The sequence below is a fragment of the Capra hircus genome, chromosome 6 (assembly GCF_001704415.2).
Source record: "Capra hircus breed San Clemente chromosome 6, ASM170441v1, whole genome shotgun sequence".
Taxonomy (NCBI): Eukaryota; Metazoa; Chordata; class Mammalia; order Artiodactyla; family Bovidae; genus Capra; species Capra hircus.
In genome coordinates this window covers 104,290,232-104,311,009 of record NC_030813.1, presented here as the reverse complement: position 1 = coordinate 104,311,009, position 20,778 = coordinate 104,290,232, and the positions used below count along the sequence as shown (strand labels likewise).

Sequence of the window (20,778 nt, the reverse complement as noted above, 5' to 3'; positions counted from 1 at the left end):
CACTTCACTTTCACTTCACTTTCAGTGACTTATGGAACAAAATGCAGTGATTTACCGAATGTGTAATTGGAGTTTCAGAAGGAGGGATGGGCATATAAAATATATTTGGAGAAATAATGGTTTATTTGTTTAGTTGATGAAAATGATAAAATCATAAGTTCAACCAGCTCCAAGCCAAAGGAACACAAGGAAAACATCATCAAAGATCATCATAGTCAAATTAATAAGTAGCTTATAACCGTTAATAGAAAATCTTAAAATGAACCAGGGGACAAAAGGACACATTGTGTTAGGAAATGGAAACTATGCAAGCCAAAGCTAGTGGAACAGCATTTTTCAAGTGATAATAGAAAAGAATCACCAATCTAGAATTCTATATTGAATTGAACAAAAATACCTTTCTGAAATGAAGACTTTAAAAGAAGGAAACAATGCTCAGAGTGATCTTCAAAGTTTACTGTGAAAATGAGGGGCAGAGACCATACAACTCCTGGACCTGGCATATGGTTGGCATTTTTCATATGTGTTCCATATCATCTTGTCTCTAGGTTATGTGGTGGGTTCTGGAAATGTTTGGGTAGCCAGCTTCCTCTTGCCATCCTTCACAGCACATCTTGCTTAGAGGTGGTCTTCATATTGCTCCTCTGCCTCAGCCATCAGACTGTGAGATTCTTGAAAAGTTAGGGTTGGTCATAGTCACCTACCAGTCCCATCAGCAGCTGGCTCTGTGCCCAGCAGGTTGGGAAGGCTCAATAAATGCTGCCTAGAGCATGTATAAGTGAGAGAGAGAAAGAAGAAGGAAGGATCCGGTCTACATAGCAGCCAGTGATATGATAAAGCATGATTGGATCGAATGGTTAAGGGGCTTCCCTGCCATTGAGAATGCATGCCAACCTCTTTATGCCAGCCTGCAAGGCCCTGCAATCTGGCTTATGCCTATTTCACTGACACTCCTCTCTGCCCCTCCATCTTCCTGCTCATTCCTTGAAGCCCTTTTTTCTCATCTCCCGAACATGTTGAACTTATTTCTAACTCAGAACCTTACACTCGCTAGGCCCACCACCTTGATCACCTTCCCTTAGAACCCTGCAAAGGTCACCCATCCCATACAGAATTCTGCTCAAATGTCCCCTCCCTGAATACCCACCCCACTTGACCCCACCCCAAGCATTTCGTACCCATGTGCCCTTTCTGATCGTGTTATCTTCAGTGCACCTGTCATTACCTGTAAATCCATTAAATGCTTGTTCATTTTTCCTTGTGGTTGTTGGTCTTATGCGTGAGAACATAAGCTCTGTGCGGGCAGCAATGTTTCCTTATTGTTCACAGTTTCATCTGCAGTACTTACTGAGTGCAACTGTACATATATAAAGTATAATACATATACACACATATATTTACACATATATATGGAATTTATGTATATAATGCATATATACATGTGCATGTATATACTTGCTGAGCAGTATATAGAAACACATACAAATGCATTAAGCAAAATATATATATGAGCACATATTTATGAATATGCAGGTATTCATACCTAAGAAGCAGTGTACATAGACACGTGTATATGTATATAGCATATACACATGTATGTATATGCATATATATGCACAAATATATATATAAATGTATAGCGCATATAAACACACATATCTGTATACATATATACTTTCTAAGCAGCATATATATCTATACGTCTATACACATACGCATTAAGTAGTATATACACACGGGTATTTGTGTATGTATAGTCACGTATACATATACCCAGGCTTCCTCAGTGGCTCAGTGGTGAAGAATCCATCTGCAATGCAAGAGACTTGCAGGCGACACAGTTCAATCCCTAGGTCAGGAACATCCTCTGGAGGAGGAAATGGCAACCTACTCCAGTATTCTTGCCTGGAAAATCCCATGGACAGAGGAGCCTGGTGGGCTACAGTCCTTGGGGTCACAAAAGAGTTGGGCACAACTGAGCAACCAAACAACAATCCATATACCCACCATTCACATAAAGTATACAGATACATACGCACACTCACATATGTATATGTATGCCCACAAAGCAATACAGTATATATCTACATACATGTATATATATACACACATATATGCATATATATACACTAAGCAGTGTGTATATTTATGTTCACATACAGTTTTTATTTACATATACAATGTGTATATGATGCATATGACATATATGCTACATAATTAAATGAATGAATATTATATAAATGAGTGGAAACCTTGATAATTAACAGATTAACTGGTAAGAGTTAGTTGACCGGTTTATACTGATTGCCTCTTGGTTAGGGTCCTGAGGAGAATTTCTGCGTCTCCCTTGCTGCAAACTCTCATTTTTCACAGAGGCCCCCTTCTCTCTCCAGGCTCACTCTTCCCGCCTCACAAGTTCCTCTTGACCTCTTGGAAGGTGGAGCCAGTGAATGTTGCTTTTGCTCCAGCAGAGAAAGTCCAGGCTGGAGTACTCTGCTTTGAGTCAACTTGGGAGTCAACAGGGCTTAATTATTTTCAAGGGAAGGAGGAAGATACCTTTGGGAGAACTTCCTGAGAAGTTCACTTCAAAAGTGTCTTTCTTGGATTAGCAAATGGGCCCTGTGCTTAGAGAGTCATAGGGTTGAAGCAAAATAAACAGAGAGTTAATTAAAATTCATGGAATAGCCAGAGGCAGTCTGCACATAAAACAGCAGAAAGTGGAATAGTTATATGATAATAGCTTTTTATGTCCCTCAAAGGCAGATTCTGGATAAAACTGAGCAGGAGTTGCACAGATGATAATTCCAGACTCCACACTATCTTATTATGCAATGACGATCATTTCCACACACAAGCATATTATTAGCTGTCTCGTTCCGCATTCCCGACTTTTACATCTGTGTGTGAATTCATAGTGTGAACAACTATTTGATTAATAGCAGACTAACCAATTTACTGCCCAGACTGCAACAAATCAATTTTGGAATTTTGAAAGATTTGGTCTTATATATCTGTTTTATCAGTTTGAATGTTCCGAAACATTTGACTGATCAGCATATTTTTTTCCCCTTAAAAATGTACACCATTTTGGAATTGCTTTCATCTTTTAAGTTGCTGGGCCTCTAGGATAAGAGTAGGGGTGGAAAGGACAGCAGGATTTTGAGTCAGACAGTAAACGTTTCTGCCAACTGTTCTGTCCCAGTGTTCGTCTGGGTACTTGTGAGGGTGTGGCAAGCAAGATGAATGAGGTCCCTGATGCCACTGAGTTGACGGTTTAGTAGGGAAGATAAATACACAAACGGTACATAAACATGATTTCATTGATGATACTTGCTCTGCAGAAAATGTATAATGTGATGACCTGGGAGGGTAGGACAGCTTTCCTTGGAGGAGAGGCCAACAGAGAAGGCCTCTCTGAGATGGAGACAGTTAAGCCAAGACCTAACGGCTAAGAAGGAAACAGACCACGGGGAGATTCAGGGGGAAGAACTTCACAGACAAAAGTGGCCAGCTGATGCAAAGGTCCTGTGGTAGGGCCAGAGTTAGTGAGGGGGCAGCGGGGCAGATGTGTGTAAGATGCCCAGCCAGCATTGCATCCTGCTGTGAGTGGGGGCCTGGCGCGTATGTTTGCTCTTTTCAGGACATTGCAAGAGTTCATCGTTTTATAGCACAATGGTTAGACAGTTTCACCTCCAAGTCTGACAGAGCTGAGCTGGAATTTGGGTCAACCTGGTGACTCTGGGTAAGAAGTCTAACTTCTCTGTGTCTCTGAAATGAGCTGTTATTCTTATGGAAGAATCAGTTTTAGAATTCTTTAACATGATGCCTTTACTGGCACCTGTCATCGTTCATGCAGGCATCTTTGATAAGGGTTGGAATCCATTTCTTTTGAGTGAAGTGTCTATTCCTTTCATGTGCTTCCCTGGTGGCTTAGATGGGAAAGAACCTGCCTGCAATGCAGGAGAACCTGGGTTGGACCCCTGGGTGGGGAAGATCCCCTGGAGGAGAGCATAGCAACCCACTTCAGTATTCTTGCCTGGAGAATCCCATGCACAGAGGAGCCCGGCCGGCTACAGTCCTTGGGGTTGCAAAGAGTCAGACAGGACTGAGCACCTAACACGCACACACACTTACTCCTTTCATATTAATTAGTCCATGTTTGGCTTGAGGCACGGGTTAGAGGAGTTTGCTGGCTTCCATGGACTGCTTTAAGAGCTAAATATCAGAGGAAATGCAGGCTCACTCGCGAATGGCTTTCAAGCTTGGCCAGAGCAAATGATCCATTACTGACCAGTTTATTAATAACAGACGTCATTACTCATTTGCATTTCCCATTTTCCCACAATGACGTCTCAGTCCATCTTCTGGATGAGCTTCCTGAGGACTTTTTCTGCCTATAAACCGGTCTCAACCTTGATTCATCCTAGAGAATACATTCCAGTATAAGAGGGTTAGAAGTAACAGGGCTGGTCCTGGACCCTTGTCCCCATGACTTCTTTTGGCATTTCCTAACAAAGCAATGTCCCTTATGACTCCTGAGGAAAACTGTTTGCGTAAGCAGTGGCGATAAATTATTTATGAAACACTCTTGGAATTACCTCCACACTCCTCTCCACCCTGTTGTTAGAAAAACATTCCCCTCCCGCCAAATGCCATATCTTCCATGTTGTATGTTTGTATGTTGTTTCCTTTATTCATTCATTCACAGTTGTATAGCTGGGATCCACTGTTTTTAAATTTTTTTATTTTTACTTTATTTTACTTTACAATACTGTATTGGTTTTGCCATACATTGACATGAATCCGCCACGGGTATACATGAGTTCCCAATCCTGAACCCCCCTCCCACCTCCCACCCCATATCATCTCTCTGGATCATCCCCGTGCACCAGCCCCAAGCATCCTGCATCCTGTATCGAACATAGACTGGCAATTCGTGATCCACTTTTTAAACCCTTCTGTATCTCCCCAGTGTCCTCAGGACAAAAGCCAACCGTATTGGCCTGCTTGTGCCAACGTGACAAAATTCCCCAGCCTGGGTGCTTAAACCACAGAAGTGGTTGTCTCACAGTTCTGGAGGCCAGAGGACACCAGCCCAATTGGATCAGGGCCTGCCCCCATGCCCTCATTTTAATTTAATTACCTCTTTAAAGGCCGTGTCTCCAAATGCCTCACATTCTGACGTACTGGGGGTTAGGGCTTCACCATGCAGAGTTGGGGAAACACATTCAACCTGCAACACCAGCCTTTTAAACGTGCCATGCAAGGCCATCTGTCTTCTGCTCCTCCCATTTGTTGCCTCGGTGTTCACCACGGTCTATCTCCATATGTCTGCCGTGCAGTGTCCCAGGTGAGCGGGAGTGAGCATCACCTGATACAGATCAGAACTCACAGATGCAGGGCCCATGGGGTGGGTGCACTGTCTTTTAGCATCCCAAGGAGAGGCCAGTTGGTTTCAAGTGGAGCTGGACACACCATGGGGCTGTGCCCCAGGCAAGGGATGCCTCTCCATTCTGCCGTCTCTTTTTCTGCTAACTGGGGACAAATACTTTAGAGTCAAGTACCATGCAGTTCGAGCTTCACATTTTAGTGGACTGTGGAGAAAAGCCAGATGCCCAGCCCTGAAGGCCTCAGTGGCTCCCCAGGCCCAGGAGAAGCTGACATTAGGTGGTGACTTGTGATCCTGGCTGATTCATTGCCATATGTATTAGTCAACGTTCTCCAGAAAGACAGAGCTAATAAGAGGAGAGGTAGAGATAGGGTTATTTAAGTAATTAGCCCACATCATGATGGAGGCTAGCAAGTCCAAAATCTGCAGGATAGGCTGTCAGGCTAGAGATCCAGGAAGTTGCTGATATTGCTGTGCAAGATCAAAGGCCATCTGCTGCAGAATTCCCTCTGTTTGGAGAAGGTCGGTCTTTTGTTCTGTTGAGGTCTTCAATTGATTGGATGAGGCCCACCCATATTATGGAGAGCAATCTGCTTTACTCAAAGTCCACTTGTTTAAATTAATCACAAATTAATTTTATCTAAAAGCATCCAGTGGTAAAGAACCTGCCTGTCAATGTAGGATGTGCTGGAGATGTGGATTCAGTCCCTGGGTTGGGAAGGCGCCCTGGAGGAGGGCATGGCAACCTGCTCCAGTATTCTTGCCTGGAGAATCCCATGGACAGAGAACCCTGGCGGATTACAGTCCATAAGGTTTCAGAGAGTTGGGCATGACTGAAGTGACTGAGCAGGCATGCGCGCAAAAGCACCTACACATACAGAATCCTCTTTCAACAAATATCTGGGCATCATGACGCAGCCAAGCTGACACATAAAATTCACCATCACATCAAACAATTGTGAAATTGTTCCTGAGCTCCTTGGTGGGCCAATTCTGCACATCTCTTCAACATTCTCTATTCTTACCTTCATAACATGTATGAATAATGATCATAATCACAATGGTGGTGGTGGTGGTTTAGTTGCTTAGTTGTGTCCCAACTCTTGTGACCCCATGGACTGTAGCCTGCCAGACTCCTCTGTCCATGGGATTTTCCATTCAAGAGTACTGGAGTGGGTTGCCAATTCCTTCTCCCATAAGCACAATAATAATAATTTAGTAAGTGCTTATCATGTAACCCTCAAAGTCACCCACTGAGATAGGTACACTCCTACCCCCATTTTACAGATGAGGAAGTTGAGAGCACTGCTGACATACATGTTCCAGCTCTCTGTGTTTGCAGAGGGACTGTGCCCTCTCCTGGCAATGCACTTCCTTCTACCTCCTCCCACACTTCCATTGTCATGAAGCCAACCCTTGTTGACTGAGAAACAAGGAATATTCAAATGCAGCATCTTCCAGAATGCCTTCTCCTAATCACATGTGCTGGTTAGGATTCCTCTTCTCAGGTACCTTAGCTTCATGTGCTCATCTGTCTCAGAGCACTGCTCTTTCTGAAGTAGTAATTATCCATTCCTCCAACTATCTAGCCAGCCACAGAGGTCAACTAGTTGTGCTTGGCACTGTTCAAGTCACTAAGGAGGGAGCAGTGAATAAAAGAGAGAAAAATCCCTGTTATCATGGGGTTTATACCATAGCAAGGGAGACAGACAAAAGGGAAACAAACCCAGAACATGTTTGGTGATGGGAGCTGGCCAGGATGACAGGGGACACAAGTTGGGGGGGGGGTGGGGACTGAGGAGGGATTGGCTCGTTCACAGAAGGAGTACAGGAATGGCTTTTGGGATAAGGTGACTCATGGGCAGAGCCTGAAGGGGGTGAACAACCAAGACTGTACATATGGGGAAAAGCATGGTAGACAGGAATGGCAGAGAGGCCAGGGTAAGAAGCGAGCTGGGAGGAGAGTAACAGGTAGAAGTAAAGGGGGGCTGGGCCATGCCGTATGGGGCCCAGGGACCTGAAGTAAGGTACTTTGTCTTCACTCTTGAGTATTGTTTGTTTATCCCATCAAATCTTAAGTTCTTAGAGCCATGTCATATCTTCATGGTTAGCACAGTGCCAGAACCATGGCAGGCATTTATCAAATGTTTATTGACTGAAATACTCATCCGAATGAGTATTTTCACAAAGCTAATTTTTAATCACTTTAATGAGGCTCCATTGATCACAGCCCACGTGGACTTTCTGTGCCATGAAAAATCATTGTATAGTTTGTATATCAGATGAAGATGTTCTCAGGAGAGAGAAATAGAAAATCTGCCATTGGAGTGGCTTAAACAAAGAGGGTTTATTTTCTCATACAACAAGAAGTTTGAAGGTAGGTGGCACCATGGTAACAGTTTCAGTATCTCTGAGACTCTTGCAGCCTCAAGATCACAAGTGGCTGCTGCAGCTCCAGACGTTACATATGTGCTCAAGGTAGAAAGAATAAAAGTGGTGCAGAGGAGAAAATTGGAACGATCTGTAGCTATTCCCTTTTATGCAGAAAGCAAAAGCAGAAGTCAAAAAAACAAAAAGCATACTTAGAAGGCAGAAACAGTCTAATATCTTACGGGTGAGAACTGTGGCTACTTCTGGCTGCAAGTGAGTATTTAATGGATCACACTGCCTCCTTGAAGAAAATTGTCCTATTATAAAGGAAGAAGGGAGAGGATGCATTTAGGTAGTTAACAATCATTGTCTGCCAAAGGCAATCTTCATGTCAGATAAAGATATCTGAACAATGGTACCCAGCATGGCCACTCCCCTTTCAGTTCAGTTCAGTTCAGTCACTCAATCGTGTCCAGTTTTTTGAGACCCCATGAATCGCAGCACAACAGGCCTTCCTGTCCATCACTGACTCCCGGAGTTCACTCAGACTCACGTCCATCGAGTCGGTGATGCCATCCAGCCATCTCAGCCTCTGTCGTCCCCTTTTCCTCCTGCCCCCAATCCCTCCCAGCATCAGGGTCTTTTCCAATGAGTCAACTCTTCACATGAGGTGGCCAAAGTATTGGAGTTTCAGCTTCAACATCAGTCCTTGCAATGAACACCCAGGACTGATGTCCTTTAGGATGGACTGGTTGGATCTCCTTTCAGTCCAAGGGACTCGCAAGAGTCTTCTCCAACACCACAGTTCAAAAGCATCAATTCTTCAGCACTCAGCTTTCTTCACAGTCCAACTCTCACATCCATACATGACCACTGGAAAAACCATAGCCTTGACTAGACGGACCTTTGTTGGCAAAATAATATATCTGCTTTTCAATATGCTATCTAGGTTGATCATAGCTTTCCTTCCAAGAAGTAAGCATCTTTAATTTCATGGCTGCAATACTATCTACAGTGATTTTGGAGCCCCCAAAAAAAAAAGTCTGACAGTGTTTCCATTGTTTCCCCATTTATTTCCCATGAAGTGATGGGACCAGATGCCATGATCTTCGTTTTCTGAATGTTGAGCTTTAAGCCAACTTTTTCACTCTCCTCTTTCACCTTCATCAAGAGGCTTTTTAGTTCCTCTTCACTTTCTGCCATAAGGATAGTATTATCTGCATATCTGAGATTATTGATATTTCTCCCAGCAATCTTGATTCCAGCTTGTGCTTCTTCCAGCCCAGCGTTTCTCATGATGTACTCTGCATATAAGTTAAATAAGCAGGGTGACAATATACAGCCTTGACGAGCTCCTTTTCCTATTTGGAACCAGTCTGTTCCATGTCCAGTTCTAACTGTTGCTTCCTGATCTGCATACAGATTTCTCAAGAGGCAGGTCAGGTGGTCTGGTATTCCCATCTCTTTCAGTATTTTCCACTGTTTATTGTGATCCACATAGTCAAAGGCTTTGGCATAGTCAATAAAGCAAAAATAGATGTTTTTCTGGAATTCTCTTGCTTTTTCCATGATCCAGCGGATGTTGTCAATTTGATCTCTGGTTCCTCTGCCTTTTCTAAAACCAGCTTGAACATCTGGAAGTTCATGGTTCATATACTGCTGAAGCCTGGCTTGCAGAATTTTGACCATTACTTTACTAGCGTGTGAGATGAGTACAATTGTGTGGTAGTTTGAGCATTCTTTGGCATTGCCTTTCCTTGGGATTGGAATGAAAAGTGACCTTTTCCAGTCCTGTGCCCGCTGCTGAGTTTTCCAAATTTGCTGGCATATTGACCTTAATTCTGTCTTTTTTCACTTTTCCCCGATTTAGTTCCCCGCCCCCTCAGATTCTTGCTCCTGCAAGCATAACCAGTGTCTTTAAATGTTACACTACAGCTGTCCATCAATCAACAGGATTTGCTAAGTACACTCAAGCTGAGGATGGGGTGGGCAGCACCGCAAAGGTCAACTGAATCATGTAAGAAGCATCCAGGCTGGTCCACGGAAGGGCAGCACCAGCCTTTGCACCTGCACAGTCCTGGGTTCCCAGCACAGCTCTGGTTTCTCTGATTCTTGGGTCATCTGTGTCCCCAGAGCCAGGCTTGCCTGAGCTGAAGAGTGGGGTTCACAGTCCTGACCATAAAGGTTACTAAGGATGCAGCCAGACAAGGACTTTCCTGAAGAGTCCAGCAAAGTGATTCTCAGCTGGCCTGAGCGTCAGACTCCCCTGGGAAGCTTTTTACAAAATACACCATCCTAGGACCCTCCCAGACCTCTAAGGGTGCTGCAGACTGAGGTCATCAGTGCTGTGAATGAGCAGTCCACTGGGGACTACTGGATGCCAGTGTGATGGAGGTTCTCAATACCCAGCAGTCCCCCTTCTCTGCCAAACTGGGATCAGTTCCCAGATTTCTGATGCACAGTATGCTGGCCACATGTCTTTCTTACGACAAGTCGCCTGAAATCCATGCTCACTAGCATTTATTTATTTGCTCCAATAAATTGTAATTAATAAATGATAAATCAATTCCTAACTGAATTAGACTAATGAGGGTTGTTAACTGCCAGTCAGCAGCTGGAGTGGCTCTGGCCAAACTGCATGTAGTCTGCCTCATTAATTGTGGTTTCTGGTGGGAGGGCGTCTGTGCTGCCCTGCTGAGGAATGCTGGGGCCACCTGGGATCCACCACCTCTGTTTGGAAGTTTCCCAGCACCTCAGCAGAGCTGACTGTTGGTGAGGAGGGCTGACATTTCCTCTGGAACACCTGTCCTGAGCCCAGGAGGCTGAGATGCTCAACCCCTCCAGGCAACATCATGTATCAGCCTCCCTCCTTATCTGGTACCCAAAGTCAGATGTCCAAGCCCTATGCAACTCATGAGCTCAGCTTTGAAAGCTCGAATTTGAATCTCATTTTGAAAAGTCTCTCCTAGCTCCTGAGCTGTCTCTGAGCTGCAGTGAGTGTCAACTTCCCCCCTTCCCCGGGAGGTGAGAGCCATCTCTCAGCACCTTCGCCCACCATCAATTATACCAACGAGAGCTGGGGACAGGGTAGGGGGGGTAGGGGCTCTTCCTCTCACATGGGTGTTGCCCAGACCCCATGGAATCACAGCCTCAGCTTTCCGAGATGATGCAGCTGACTGGGCTTCAGGGCTCCCAGCCCTGGCAGAAGCCGTGTCCGTCCCACACCTTTTCTGAGAAGGCAAATGAAGAGTGACAGAGATGGGAAACCCTAATTACTAGAATGATCCACCCACCACGTGTCTGCCTGCAGATGTGGATCTCAGGGCTGTAGAAGGGTCTCAGAGCCCTGTGAACCAGAGCCCCACAGGGCTTTTGTATATCACCCCTTTGCCTCCTGTGGTTTTATACAAACTTAAAGTTTGTTGGTAAAGTTTGTGAGCCTTCAACCTCATGCCACTAAAGAGCCTCTTGATGAAGATGAAAGAGGACAGTGAAACGCTGACTTAAAACTCAACATTCAGAAAAGTAAGATCATGGCATCCAGTCCCATCACTTCATGGCAAATAGATGGAGAAACAATGGAAACAGTGACAGACTTTATTTTCTTGGGCTCCAAAATCACTGTGTATGGTCACTGCAGTCATAAAATTAAAAGACGTTTGCTCCTTGGAAGGAAAACCTAGACAAACCTAGGTAGTGTATTAAAAAGCAGAGGCATCATTTTGCCAACAAAGGTGCGTATAGTCAGAGTTATGGTTTTTCCAGTAGTCACATATGGATGTGAGAGTTGGACCATAAAGAAGGATAAGCACCAAATAACTGATGCTTTTGAACTGTGGTGTTGGAGAAGACTCTTGAGAGTCTCTTGGCCGGCAAGGAGATCAAACCAGGCCATCTTAAAGGAAATCAACACTTAATATTCATTGGAAGGACTGATGCTGAAGCTTAAACTCCAATAGTTTGGTCACCTGATGCAAAGAGCTGACTCACTGGAAAAGACCCAGATGCTGGGAAAGATTGAAGGCAGGAGGAGAAGGGGACAACAGAGGATGAGATGGTTGGATGGCATCACCGACTCTATGGACATGAGTTTGAGCAAACTCAAAGAGATAGTGAAGGACAGGGAAGCCTGGTGTGCTGCAGTCCACGGGGTCACAAAGAGTCAGACACGACTGAGCAATTGAACAACAACAACTTCGTGCCACTGATTGTACTGCCTAGAAAAACACCCATTTGGAGGTTTCATGAAATGTGCTGTTTAAGACATTAAGATTCACATGACATTTATCATCCCTCAGATGCAGCCAGGCTCTCTCACATCCTCAGTCTCATTTAGTTTCATCCCAGTGGGGCAGGGTGGGCTTTGATAACTCAGTTCAGACAGATGCTGAGACAGAAGCTCAGAAAGGCAGCAAGAACCAAAGTGGGAATCGGAATTCAGGCTTTTGTCCAGCATTCTTTTTTTATTTTTTGTTTTAATGGGCTCTGCTAGGTCCTTGTTGCTGTGCAGGCTTTTCTCAACTTGCAGCGAGTCGGGGCCAGTCTAGTTGAGGGGCACATGCTTCTCCTTGCGGTGGCTTCTCTTGTTGCCGAGCACCAGCTCTGGAGTGTAGGGGCTTCCGTTGTTTCGGTTCCTGGGCTCTAGAGCATAGACTCAGTAGTTGTGGCACACAGGCTTAGTTGCTCCATGGCATGGGGGATCTTCCTGGACTAAGGATTGAACCCAGATCTCCTACATTGGCAGATAGATTCTTTACCACTGAGCCACCAGGAAAGCCCCCACCGTCTTGTATCCGCCTCAGATTCACAGCCTGTTGGGGCCAAAAGGGTCCCAAGTTCCAATAGAAGAGCAACTTGGGCTGCCTGGAGAAAACCCTGAACTCCCAGGCTGGCGACCACATCCCTGGTGTTGTCTATCACAGCCCTGTTTCCCGGGAGGAGCGTCGTTGGTGAAAAGCACTGGCTGGAGGGGCAGAGAGCCTGAGTTTGAGTCCCAAGGTGTGAAGAAGGTCTAATCTTTCTGTGCATCTCTTCCTTTATCTGTCAAGTGACGGGGATAAGAGGAGTTACTCTACTGAGTTGAACAGTGTCACCCCACCCCAAAATTTACATGATGTAGCTGCTGGCAAGGGCTTCCCTTGTAGCTCAGTTGGTAAGGAATCTGCCTGCAGTGCAGGAGACCCGGGATCGATCCCTGGGTTAGGAAGATCCCCTGGAGAAGGAAATGGCAACCCACTCCAGTATCCTGGCCTGGAATATCTCATAGACAGAGGAGCCTGGTGGGTTGCAGTCTATGGGGTCGCAAAGAGTTGGGCACGACTAAGCGACTAACACTTACTGACTTACTTAGCTGCTAGCAAGGAGCATGCAGGATTGGTAACAACCTTCAGAAATTAGAAGAGGCCAAGAAAGATTCTCTCTGAGAGCCTGCAGGGGGTACGGCCCTGTCAGCACTTTAATTTGGAGCTTCTAGCCTCCAGAGCTGTGAGACAGTAAATGTCTCCTGTGTTGAGCCCCCCAGTCTGTGGTCCTTTGATGTGGCAACTGGGGAAAGGAAGGCAAAACCCCATCAGGATGTTGGGAACACGGTACCTGTTCTTCCTGCTAATTTTTTTCAGTGACACTGTACTCCTTGCTGGGGGTCCTAAGGCTCCATGTCCTCCTTTATATCTTTCCTTTTCCTTGAAAGTCTCTTCTTTTGGCTTTGCCATCTTGCCAGCCTTTCATGACTCCCCTCTGGCATTAGCGCCTCCAGACAGCCTTCTTTGACAGCAGGTCCCTCCTCCCACTGCAGCCCCTTGTGAGTTAGGGAGTTGCTCCAAAGTCAGACTGTTGTGGATTTGACACTGAGAAGCTTGTTGAACTCTAATTAGCACACTCAGCTGCAGTTTCCTTGCAGCTGAAGGCGGTTGTGCTGTTTAGCCACTAAATTGTGTCTGACTCTTTGCGACCTCACAGACTGTAGCCCACCAGGCTCCTCTGTCCATGGGATTTTCTAGGCAAGGATACTGGAGTGGATTGCCATTTCCTTCTCCAGGGGAGGGCTTCCTTGATAGCTCAGTTGGTAAAGAATTTGCCTGCAATACAGGAGACCCCGATTTCATTCCTGGGTTGGGAAGATCCACTGGAGAAGGGATAGGCTACCACTCCGGTATTCTTGGGCTTCCCTTGTGGCTCAGCTGGTAAAGAATCCACCTGCAATACGGGAGACCTGGGTTTGATCCCTGAGTTGGGAAGATCCCCTGGAGAAGGGAAAGGCTACCCACTCCAGTATTCTGGCCTGGAGAGTTCCCTGGACTGTATAGTCCATGGGGTCGCAGAGTCAGACAGGACTGAGCAACTTTCATTTTCACTCCCAGGGATCTTTCCAGATCAGGGATCAAGCCCATGTCTCCTGCACTCGCAGGCGGATTCTTTGCGGCTGAGTCACCAAGGAATCCCTGTATGGACAGTACTTAGTGTCAATACCTGATCAGCAGCTCTTCCATGGTGCTGATGTGGAGGGACTGTGGCATAGCCAGGGCTGCTTGCCCATCAGGATTTCAGAATCGAGCCTTGAACCCAGAAGTGGGGAGGCAGTGAGGGGCTTTCCCTATTTGTTCCTTTGAAATGTTGGTCTGAACGCTGTCCCCTTTGGCTGTCACACAGGTGTGTATCGTGCAGAAGCGAGACACCAAGAAAATGTATGCGATGAAGTACATGAACAAGCAGAAGTGCATCGAGAGGGATGAGGTGCGCAACGTCTTCCGGGAACTCCAGATCATGCAGGGCCTGGAGCATCCTTTCCTGGTCAATCTTTGGTGAGTGAGTCCCTCCAGGGCTGCTGTGAACGCCTCATGGTGTAGCCAAATGCAGACAGCTCTGCAGCAGGAATCCTGCATTGTTCAGAGAGGAAATGGAATTTTCTGGGTTCGGATGTTCTTTTGAATATATCACTGTGTACGCTTTCCAATGACTATTGTCAGTTTCTGATGAAATCATTAAGCACAGGCTTAATTTTCATTCTATTCTCTTACCTGGTGAATCGGAATTGAAATTGATTTAGAAGAGAAGGTTGTTGTATGTTTGAGAATGCAGGTAAAATATTTTAAGAGGATGTCAAGTGGGAGTCTTCCAAGGGAATTTGTCGAAAATCACCCGCATGATGTTGATGGCAAGAAGGACTTCTGGGAGCTGATGTTTCACTCCACTCTGGATGGCTGCCCGCTGTGGATATGCTGAATTCCAACTTCTGAATCTGGCCATCAGGGCCCAGTTCCATCCCCGTGCTGAAACTCTCTCTGTTGCACTGCTGGCTCTTGATTTGCCACTTTGCTGGTGGTTTCCCTGCCTCTGTGCCTTTGCATGTGAAGTCTCCTCGTCCTGAGACTTCTACCGCCCAGTCCGCCCAGCTTCCTCCTACCAAATGCCTCAGATGGGCATTTCTGTGGGGAAATGTCATACATTAGAGACTGGTAACAAGTGTGTGTCTGTCATGTCTCCAGCCACACAGGTACTTCAGTTATTTGGGGGGAAATAAAACCGCTACATGTTTTAATTGCCACCCAAGATAAATTTTCTAATTTACCTTTTATTGAGGGGACATTTGGTTTATTAATACTATATTTGTTTCTTGTGTACAACATTCTATTTCTGTATATACTCCAGTGTGCTCATCACCAAAAATTAAGCCTCCATTCGTCACCATACAGATGATCCCCTTTCATCATTTCACACTTCCCTGACCCCGCCCCTTTCTCTCTGATAACCACTGTGTTCTCAGCATGTATGTGTTTGATTGATCTGGTTTGTTCATGTATTTTTTGTTTTTTATATGCCATGTGTGAGTAAAATCATACAGCGTTTGTCTTTCTCCATCTGATCTGTTTCTTTTAACATAATACCCTCAAAGTCCATCCATGTTGTTGCAAATGGCAAAATTTCATCTGTATTTTTATGGCAGCGTAGTAATCAGTATATATATATATATATATGTATATTATACACACCACATCTACTCCACTCATTCGTCTGTTGATGGGCTGTTAAGTTATTACCATATCTTGGCTATTATAACATAGTTGTACAAATATCTTTTGAATGAGTATTTTTGTGTTCTTTGGATAAATACCCAGGAATGGGGTAGCTGGATCATATGGTAGTTATATTTTTAATTTTTTGAGGAACCTCCAGACTATTTTGCACAGTGGCTGCACCATTTCTGATCAGAAAAGCAGTATAGGTTCCTTGCACAATGCAGAAAATGATGTACATAAGAAGGCAATAGGGCTTCCCCAGTGACTCAGTGGTAAAGAATCCACCTGCCACTGCAAGAGACGTGGACTCGATCCCTGGGTTGTGAAGATCCCCTGGAGGAGGAAAGAGCAACCCACTCCAGTATTCTTGCCTGGAAAAATCCCACAGACAGAGGAGTCTGGTGGGCTACAGTCCATGGGGTTGCAAAGAGTCAGACAGGATTCAGAAACTAAACAAGAACAACAAAAAGGAAATAGTTATCTAGAATCCTACCACCATGAGGCTGCATTCTGGAGTGTAATTCTTTTTTTATAGTAAGTCCCTGCATATGAATGAATATCTTTCCTAGAATGCATTCGTAAGTCCAGTTTGTTCGTAAGTCCAACAAAGTTAGCCTGGGTACCCAACTAACACAATCAGCTGTATAATACTGTACTGTAATAGGTCTAAAGTACTTTACACACAAATTATTTATTTAAAAAAGCCACAAAAGTAAAGAAAACATTTTTAATCTTATAGTACCGTATCTTGAAAATACAGTAGTATAGGACAACAGCCAGCATACAGGGGCTGGCATTGAGTGAATTGTCCCCATTTTGCAGATGGAGTAATTGAGTCACATCACTAGTAGACGGATGAGATGGGACTTGAATCCAGACAGTCTGACTTCATGGCCCACACTTGCAACCCTTCTACCACTGCTGCTGTGAGAAGGCCCTGGCCCTTCCCTTCTTTGCCCACCGCTCCCCCTTCCTGCACGGAGCGCCTCCTGCAAGGCTTCTGTTTGCTGCCCTGTCATCCTGCTAGCAGGGGGCGTGGTGTGGAATCACTTGTCGGGCTCATAAGGACGCCATGGCTTTGAATTAATTACACGTCAGCTTTTCATCTCATTACACGGAGGGTGAATTACCGTGGCCTTGGAGCGCCTGACTGCGCCCCTTCTCATTCCTCTCTTTTGCTGACATGCTCTATAACTGGCAGAGGCAAAGACCAGGCGCTGATTAGTTTTCACGACAGTTTGGCCTCTAGAGAATGAATGATGGGTGTTCCCAAGCCTGTGACGATCCAGGTTGAGTTGTCAAGTGCAATATTTTCACCTGTTCTGAAGCAAAGCTGTTCTGCTCTCTGGGGCTTAAGACAACTGGAGCAAAGGAAAAAGGCGATGAACTATCCCACCCCAAACAGAGGAGCTGTGCAGCAACAGGAGCCCTGGAGAGGCAGGGCGTGGGAGAGGAGGGGAGGGGAGAGATGAGGCAGAGAGTTCCAACACTCGGGCTCTGAGTTCCGATCTCCCAGGTTCTAATAACGGCTCTGCCTCTTGTAGGTGAAGAGGTTGCTATGGACTGAATTGTGTTTCCTCCCCACCCTCTCCCTGCCCCACAAAAATTCATATATTGATACCCTAACTCCCAATGTGACTGTATCTGGAGATAGGACCTTTTGGTGGCTATTAAGGTTAAACGAGGTCATTAGGGTGGAACCCTAATCCAATGTGATCTTTACCTGTCTGCTTCCCTGGTGGCTCGGATGGAAAAGAATCTGTCTGCAATGCAGGAAACCTGAATTCGATCCCTGGGTCAGGAAGAGCCCCTGGAGAAGGGAATGGCAACCCATTCTAGTATTCTTGCTTGGAGAATTCCATGGACAGAGGACCCTGGTAGGCTACAGTCCATGGAGTCACAAAGAGTTGGACATGATTAAGCAACTACCACTGCTAATCCAAAAGGATGGTAGCCTTATAAGAAGATGGAGAGAGTTCAAATCTCTGCCATGTGAGGACAGAGCAGGAAGGGGGCTGCCTGCAAACCAAGAAGAGAGCCCTCACCGGAACACGACCATGCCTGTGTCCTGATCTTGGACCCTAATCTTGGGCTTCCAACCTCCAGAATTGTGTGAGAATATACTTTCACTGCTTCAGTCTCCCAGGTGGTGGTTTTGTTATGGCAGCCTAGTACAGATGCCTTGAGAGTGATTTGAGTCTCCCTTCTGCATCTCAGTTTCCTTCTTTGGAAAATGGAAGTGAAAAGGTGATCACATCACAGGGTTGCTGTAAAGACCAAACAGGACAATATTAATGCGTACAAGCATCCCCACAGTCCTGGGCTCGAGGTGGCTGCTGGTTCAGGGACCTCCACTGCTGTTGGTAGGACTAGCACTTGTCCTTCAGGTCAGCTTTGGGCTGGCTGGACCAATTCTATCCTTATCCAGCGTGAACATGAGGACATGCTTGCTGACTATTAGAAGATGGGTTGAGTTTTCAGTACTAAAGACTTTTGTCTTGATAAATGGTAGCGGGGAGGTTGTTTGTATGTATTTTCAGACTGTATTTTCAAAGTCCAATTCTACTTACCAGATTGACTACATTTACTAGACTGTTAAATGTTCTATTTTCAGCTGGGCAGGTGCCTCCCCTGCCCCATTGGCTGTTGAAGTAACTGTGGGGATGGAGGGATGGATACCTGGCAGGACAGGATGAGAACAGATACCTGCAATTAATGTAAACAGTTCTCATAGCAAGTATTGTTTCTAGAGCCTTCCCTGAGTAGTTAATGGCTAAATCATGACACAGGTCTCTAACAGGCCACTGGAAGCCAGGAAAGAGCCACTTAAATTAGTGGCTAGTTTTTCTTTGGCATTGAGACCTTTGATTCGAGTAAAACTACATAAGGTGTTGAAAGGTAGAGCTGATCTGTCTGAAGCAGGGAGCAGGAAAGAAGGTTGTAGAGAGGACAGAGACAGGAAGTCCCTTAGGGAACCTCCGATGAAGGACAAAGACCTGTACAGGGTTTCCCTGATGGGCTCCGTGGTAAAGAATCTGCCTGCAGTGCAGGAGACACTGAGACACGGGTTGATCCTTGGGTCGGGAATATCTCCTGGAGGATAGCGTGAAGCCCATTCCAGTATTCTTGCCTGGAAAATCCCATGGACAGAGGAACCTGGTGAACTTCAGACCACGGGGTCACAAAGAGTCGGACACGACTGAAGAGGCTGAGCATGCACACACCAAAGCCCCGTATGAAGAATCGCCAGTTACTGAGCAGCTTCATTTTCATAAAAATGACCGTCTTTGATCTTGGCTATTGCTACAACCTCCCAACTGGCATTTCAGCACTTAGTCATCACCAGTTTGCCATATGCAAGTTGTCTTGTTCAGCTCAGGCTGCCATAACAGATTACCGTAGACGGGTGGCTTAAATAATAGACATTTGTTTCCCATAGTTCTGCAGGCTGAGATGGAGGGGCCAGCATGGTCAAGTTCTGATGAAGACCCTTTTCCTGGTGCAGAGATGGCTATCCTCCTGCTGTGCCCTCCCCTTGGGCTGGGGGAGAGAGACAGAGGGAGAGAGCTCTCTTGCCTCTACTTATAAGGGCACTAATACCATCACAAGGGCTCCATCCTCATGACCTGATTATCCCCCAGCCACTCTGTCCCCCTCACACAGGGGACTAGAGTTTCAACATATGAATTGGGAGAAGGGGATATAAACATTTAGCCTACAGCACAGGGAAAGTCTCATCAAAGTGCAAATCTAAGCCCACCCCACCTCTGATTAGAATTCTGCGATGATTCCCCAAAGCCCACAGAATAAATGTTTCTTCATAACCTGGCCTCTGATATTATGTTAGTCTCTCCTCTGGACGTCCACGCCTGCCCCTGTCTTAGTGCATTTTTGTTCCAGCCACACTAAGTGATTAGTGGAACCTGTCATTCATCTTGTTGTTTTGATCCCTCCAGGCCTTTTGTGCTTGGTGTTCTTTCTGCCTGGAATACCGATTCCCCTTTCTTCTCTGTGAGAACTTCTGCTCTTCCCCCTACAAGTATTCATTCATTAAATAGACATTTATTTGACTCTTCCTGGGTACCAGGCACTGGCTTAATTTCTTAAAAGAGTTTTTTTGTTGTTTTTTTTTTTTTTAAATTTTGCTTGTAGTTGCACTGGGTCTTCATTGGGCTTCCCTGGTGACTCAGATGGTAAAGAATCCACCTACAACGTGGGAGACCTGAGTTCAATCCCTGGGTTGGGAAGATCCCCTGGAGGAGGACATGGCAACCCTCTCCAGTATTCTTGCTTGGAGAATCCCCATGGATATGGACAGAGGAGCCTGGCGGGCTACAGTGCATGGGGTAGCAAAGAGTCGCACATGACTGAGCATTGCTATGCATGGGCTTTCTCTAGTTGTGATGAGTGGGGACTGTTTTCTAGTTGCAGTGTGTGGGTTTCTCATTATGGTGGCTTCTCTTGTAACAGAGCACAGGCTGTAGGTGTGTGGGCTTTAGTAGTTGCAGGCCAGGAGCTCAGCACTTGCAGCTTGGGAGCTCTCGAGTGCAGGCCCAGTAGGTGTGGCACACGGCCTTAGTTGCTCCACCGCATCTGGAATCTTCCCAGACCAGGGATCAAACCCGTGTCCCCCGCATTGGTAGGTGGACTCTTATCCACTGGACCACTAGGGAAGTGCCCCTGCCTTAATTTCTAAGGGTCCAGAGAAGAAGAGGATCCTTCTGACTCCTGCCCTCTTGGAGTTCATAGGCCAGCAACCACCTTCTCCTCCGAGCTGCCTCAGGGTTGCCGCCCACGTGGCGACAGGTAGTGCTTCCTTCTGGACTCTATTGAGAACAAGGCAGTTCAATCACATTTATCTGCTTGTACATCTGTTTCCTCCATTAGTGTGAGACTCTTGGGGATTGGGGCCATGTCTCATTCGCCTCTGTATTCTCAGCATCCACAGTGTTCAATAAATTAATTCTTTCAGTGTTTGTTAAGGATCTGCAGCATCTGTGCTGG

At 45.8% G+C, this 20,778-nt stretch overlaps 1 protein-coding gene across 1 annotated transcript in view; it reads left to right on the top strand.

The window, feature by feature from the left end:
* Positions 1–20,778, top strand: part of STK32B (serine/threonine kinase 32B) — a 361,674-nt gene that overhangs the window by 108,744 nt on the left and 232,152 nt on the right. Inside the window, exon 3 of the mRNA XM_018049721.1 lies at positions 14,408–14,559. Coding sequence (XP_017905210.1) covers positions 14,408–14,559 — 152 coding nt within the window. The remainder of the gene's footprint in view (positions 1–14,407; positions 14,560–20,778) is intronic.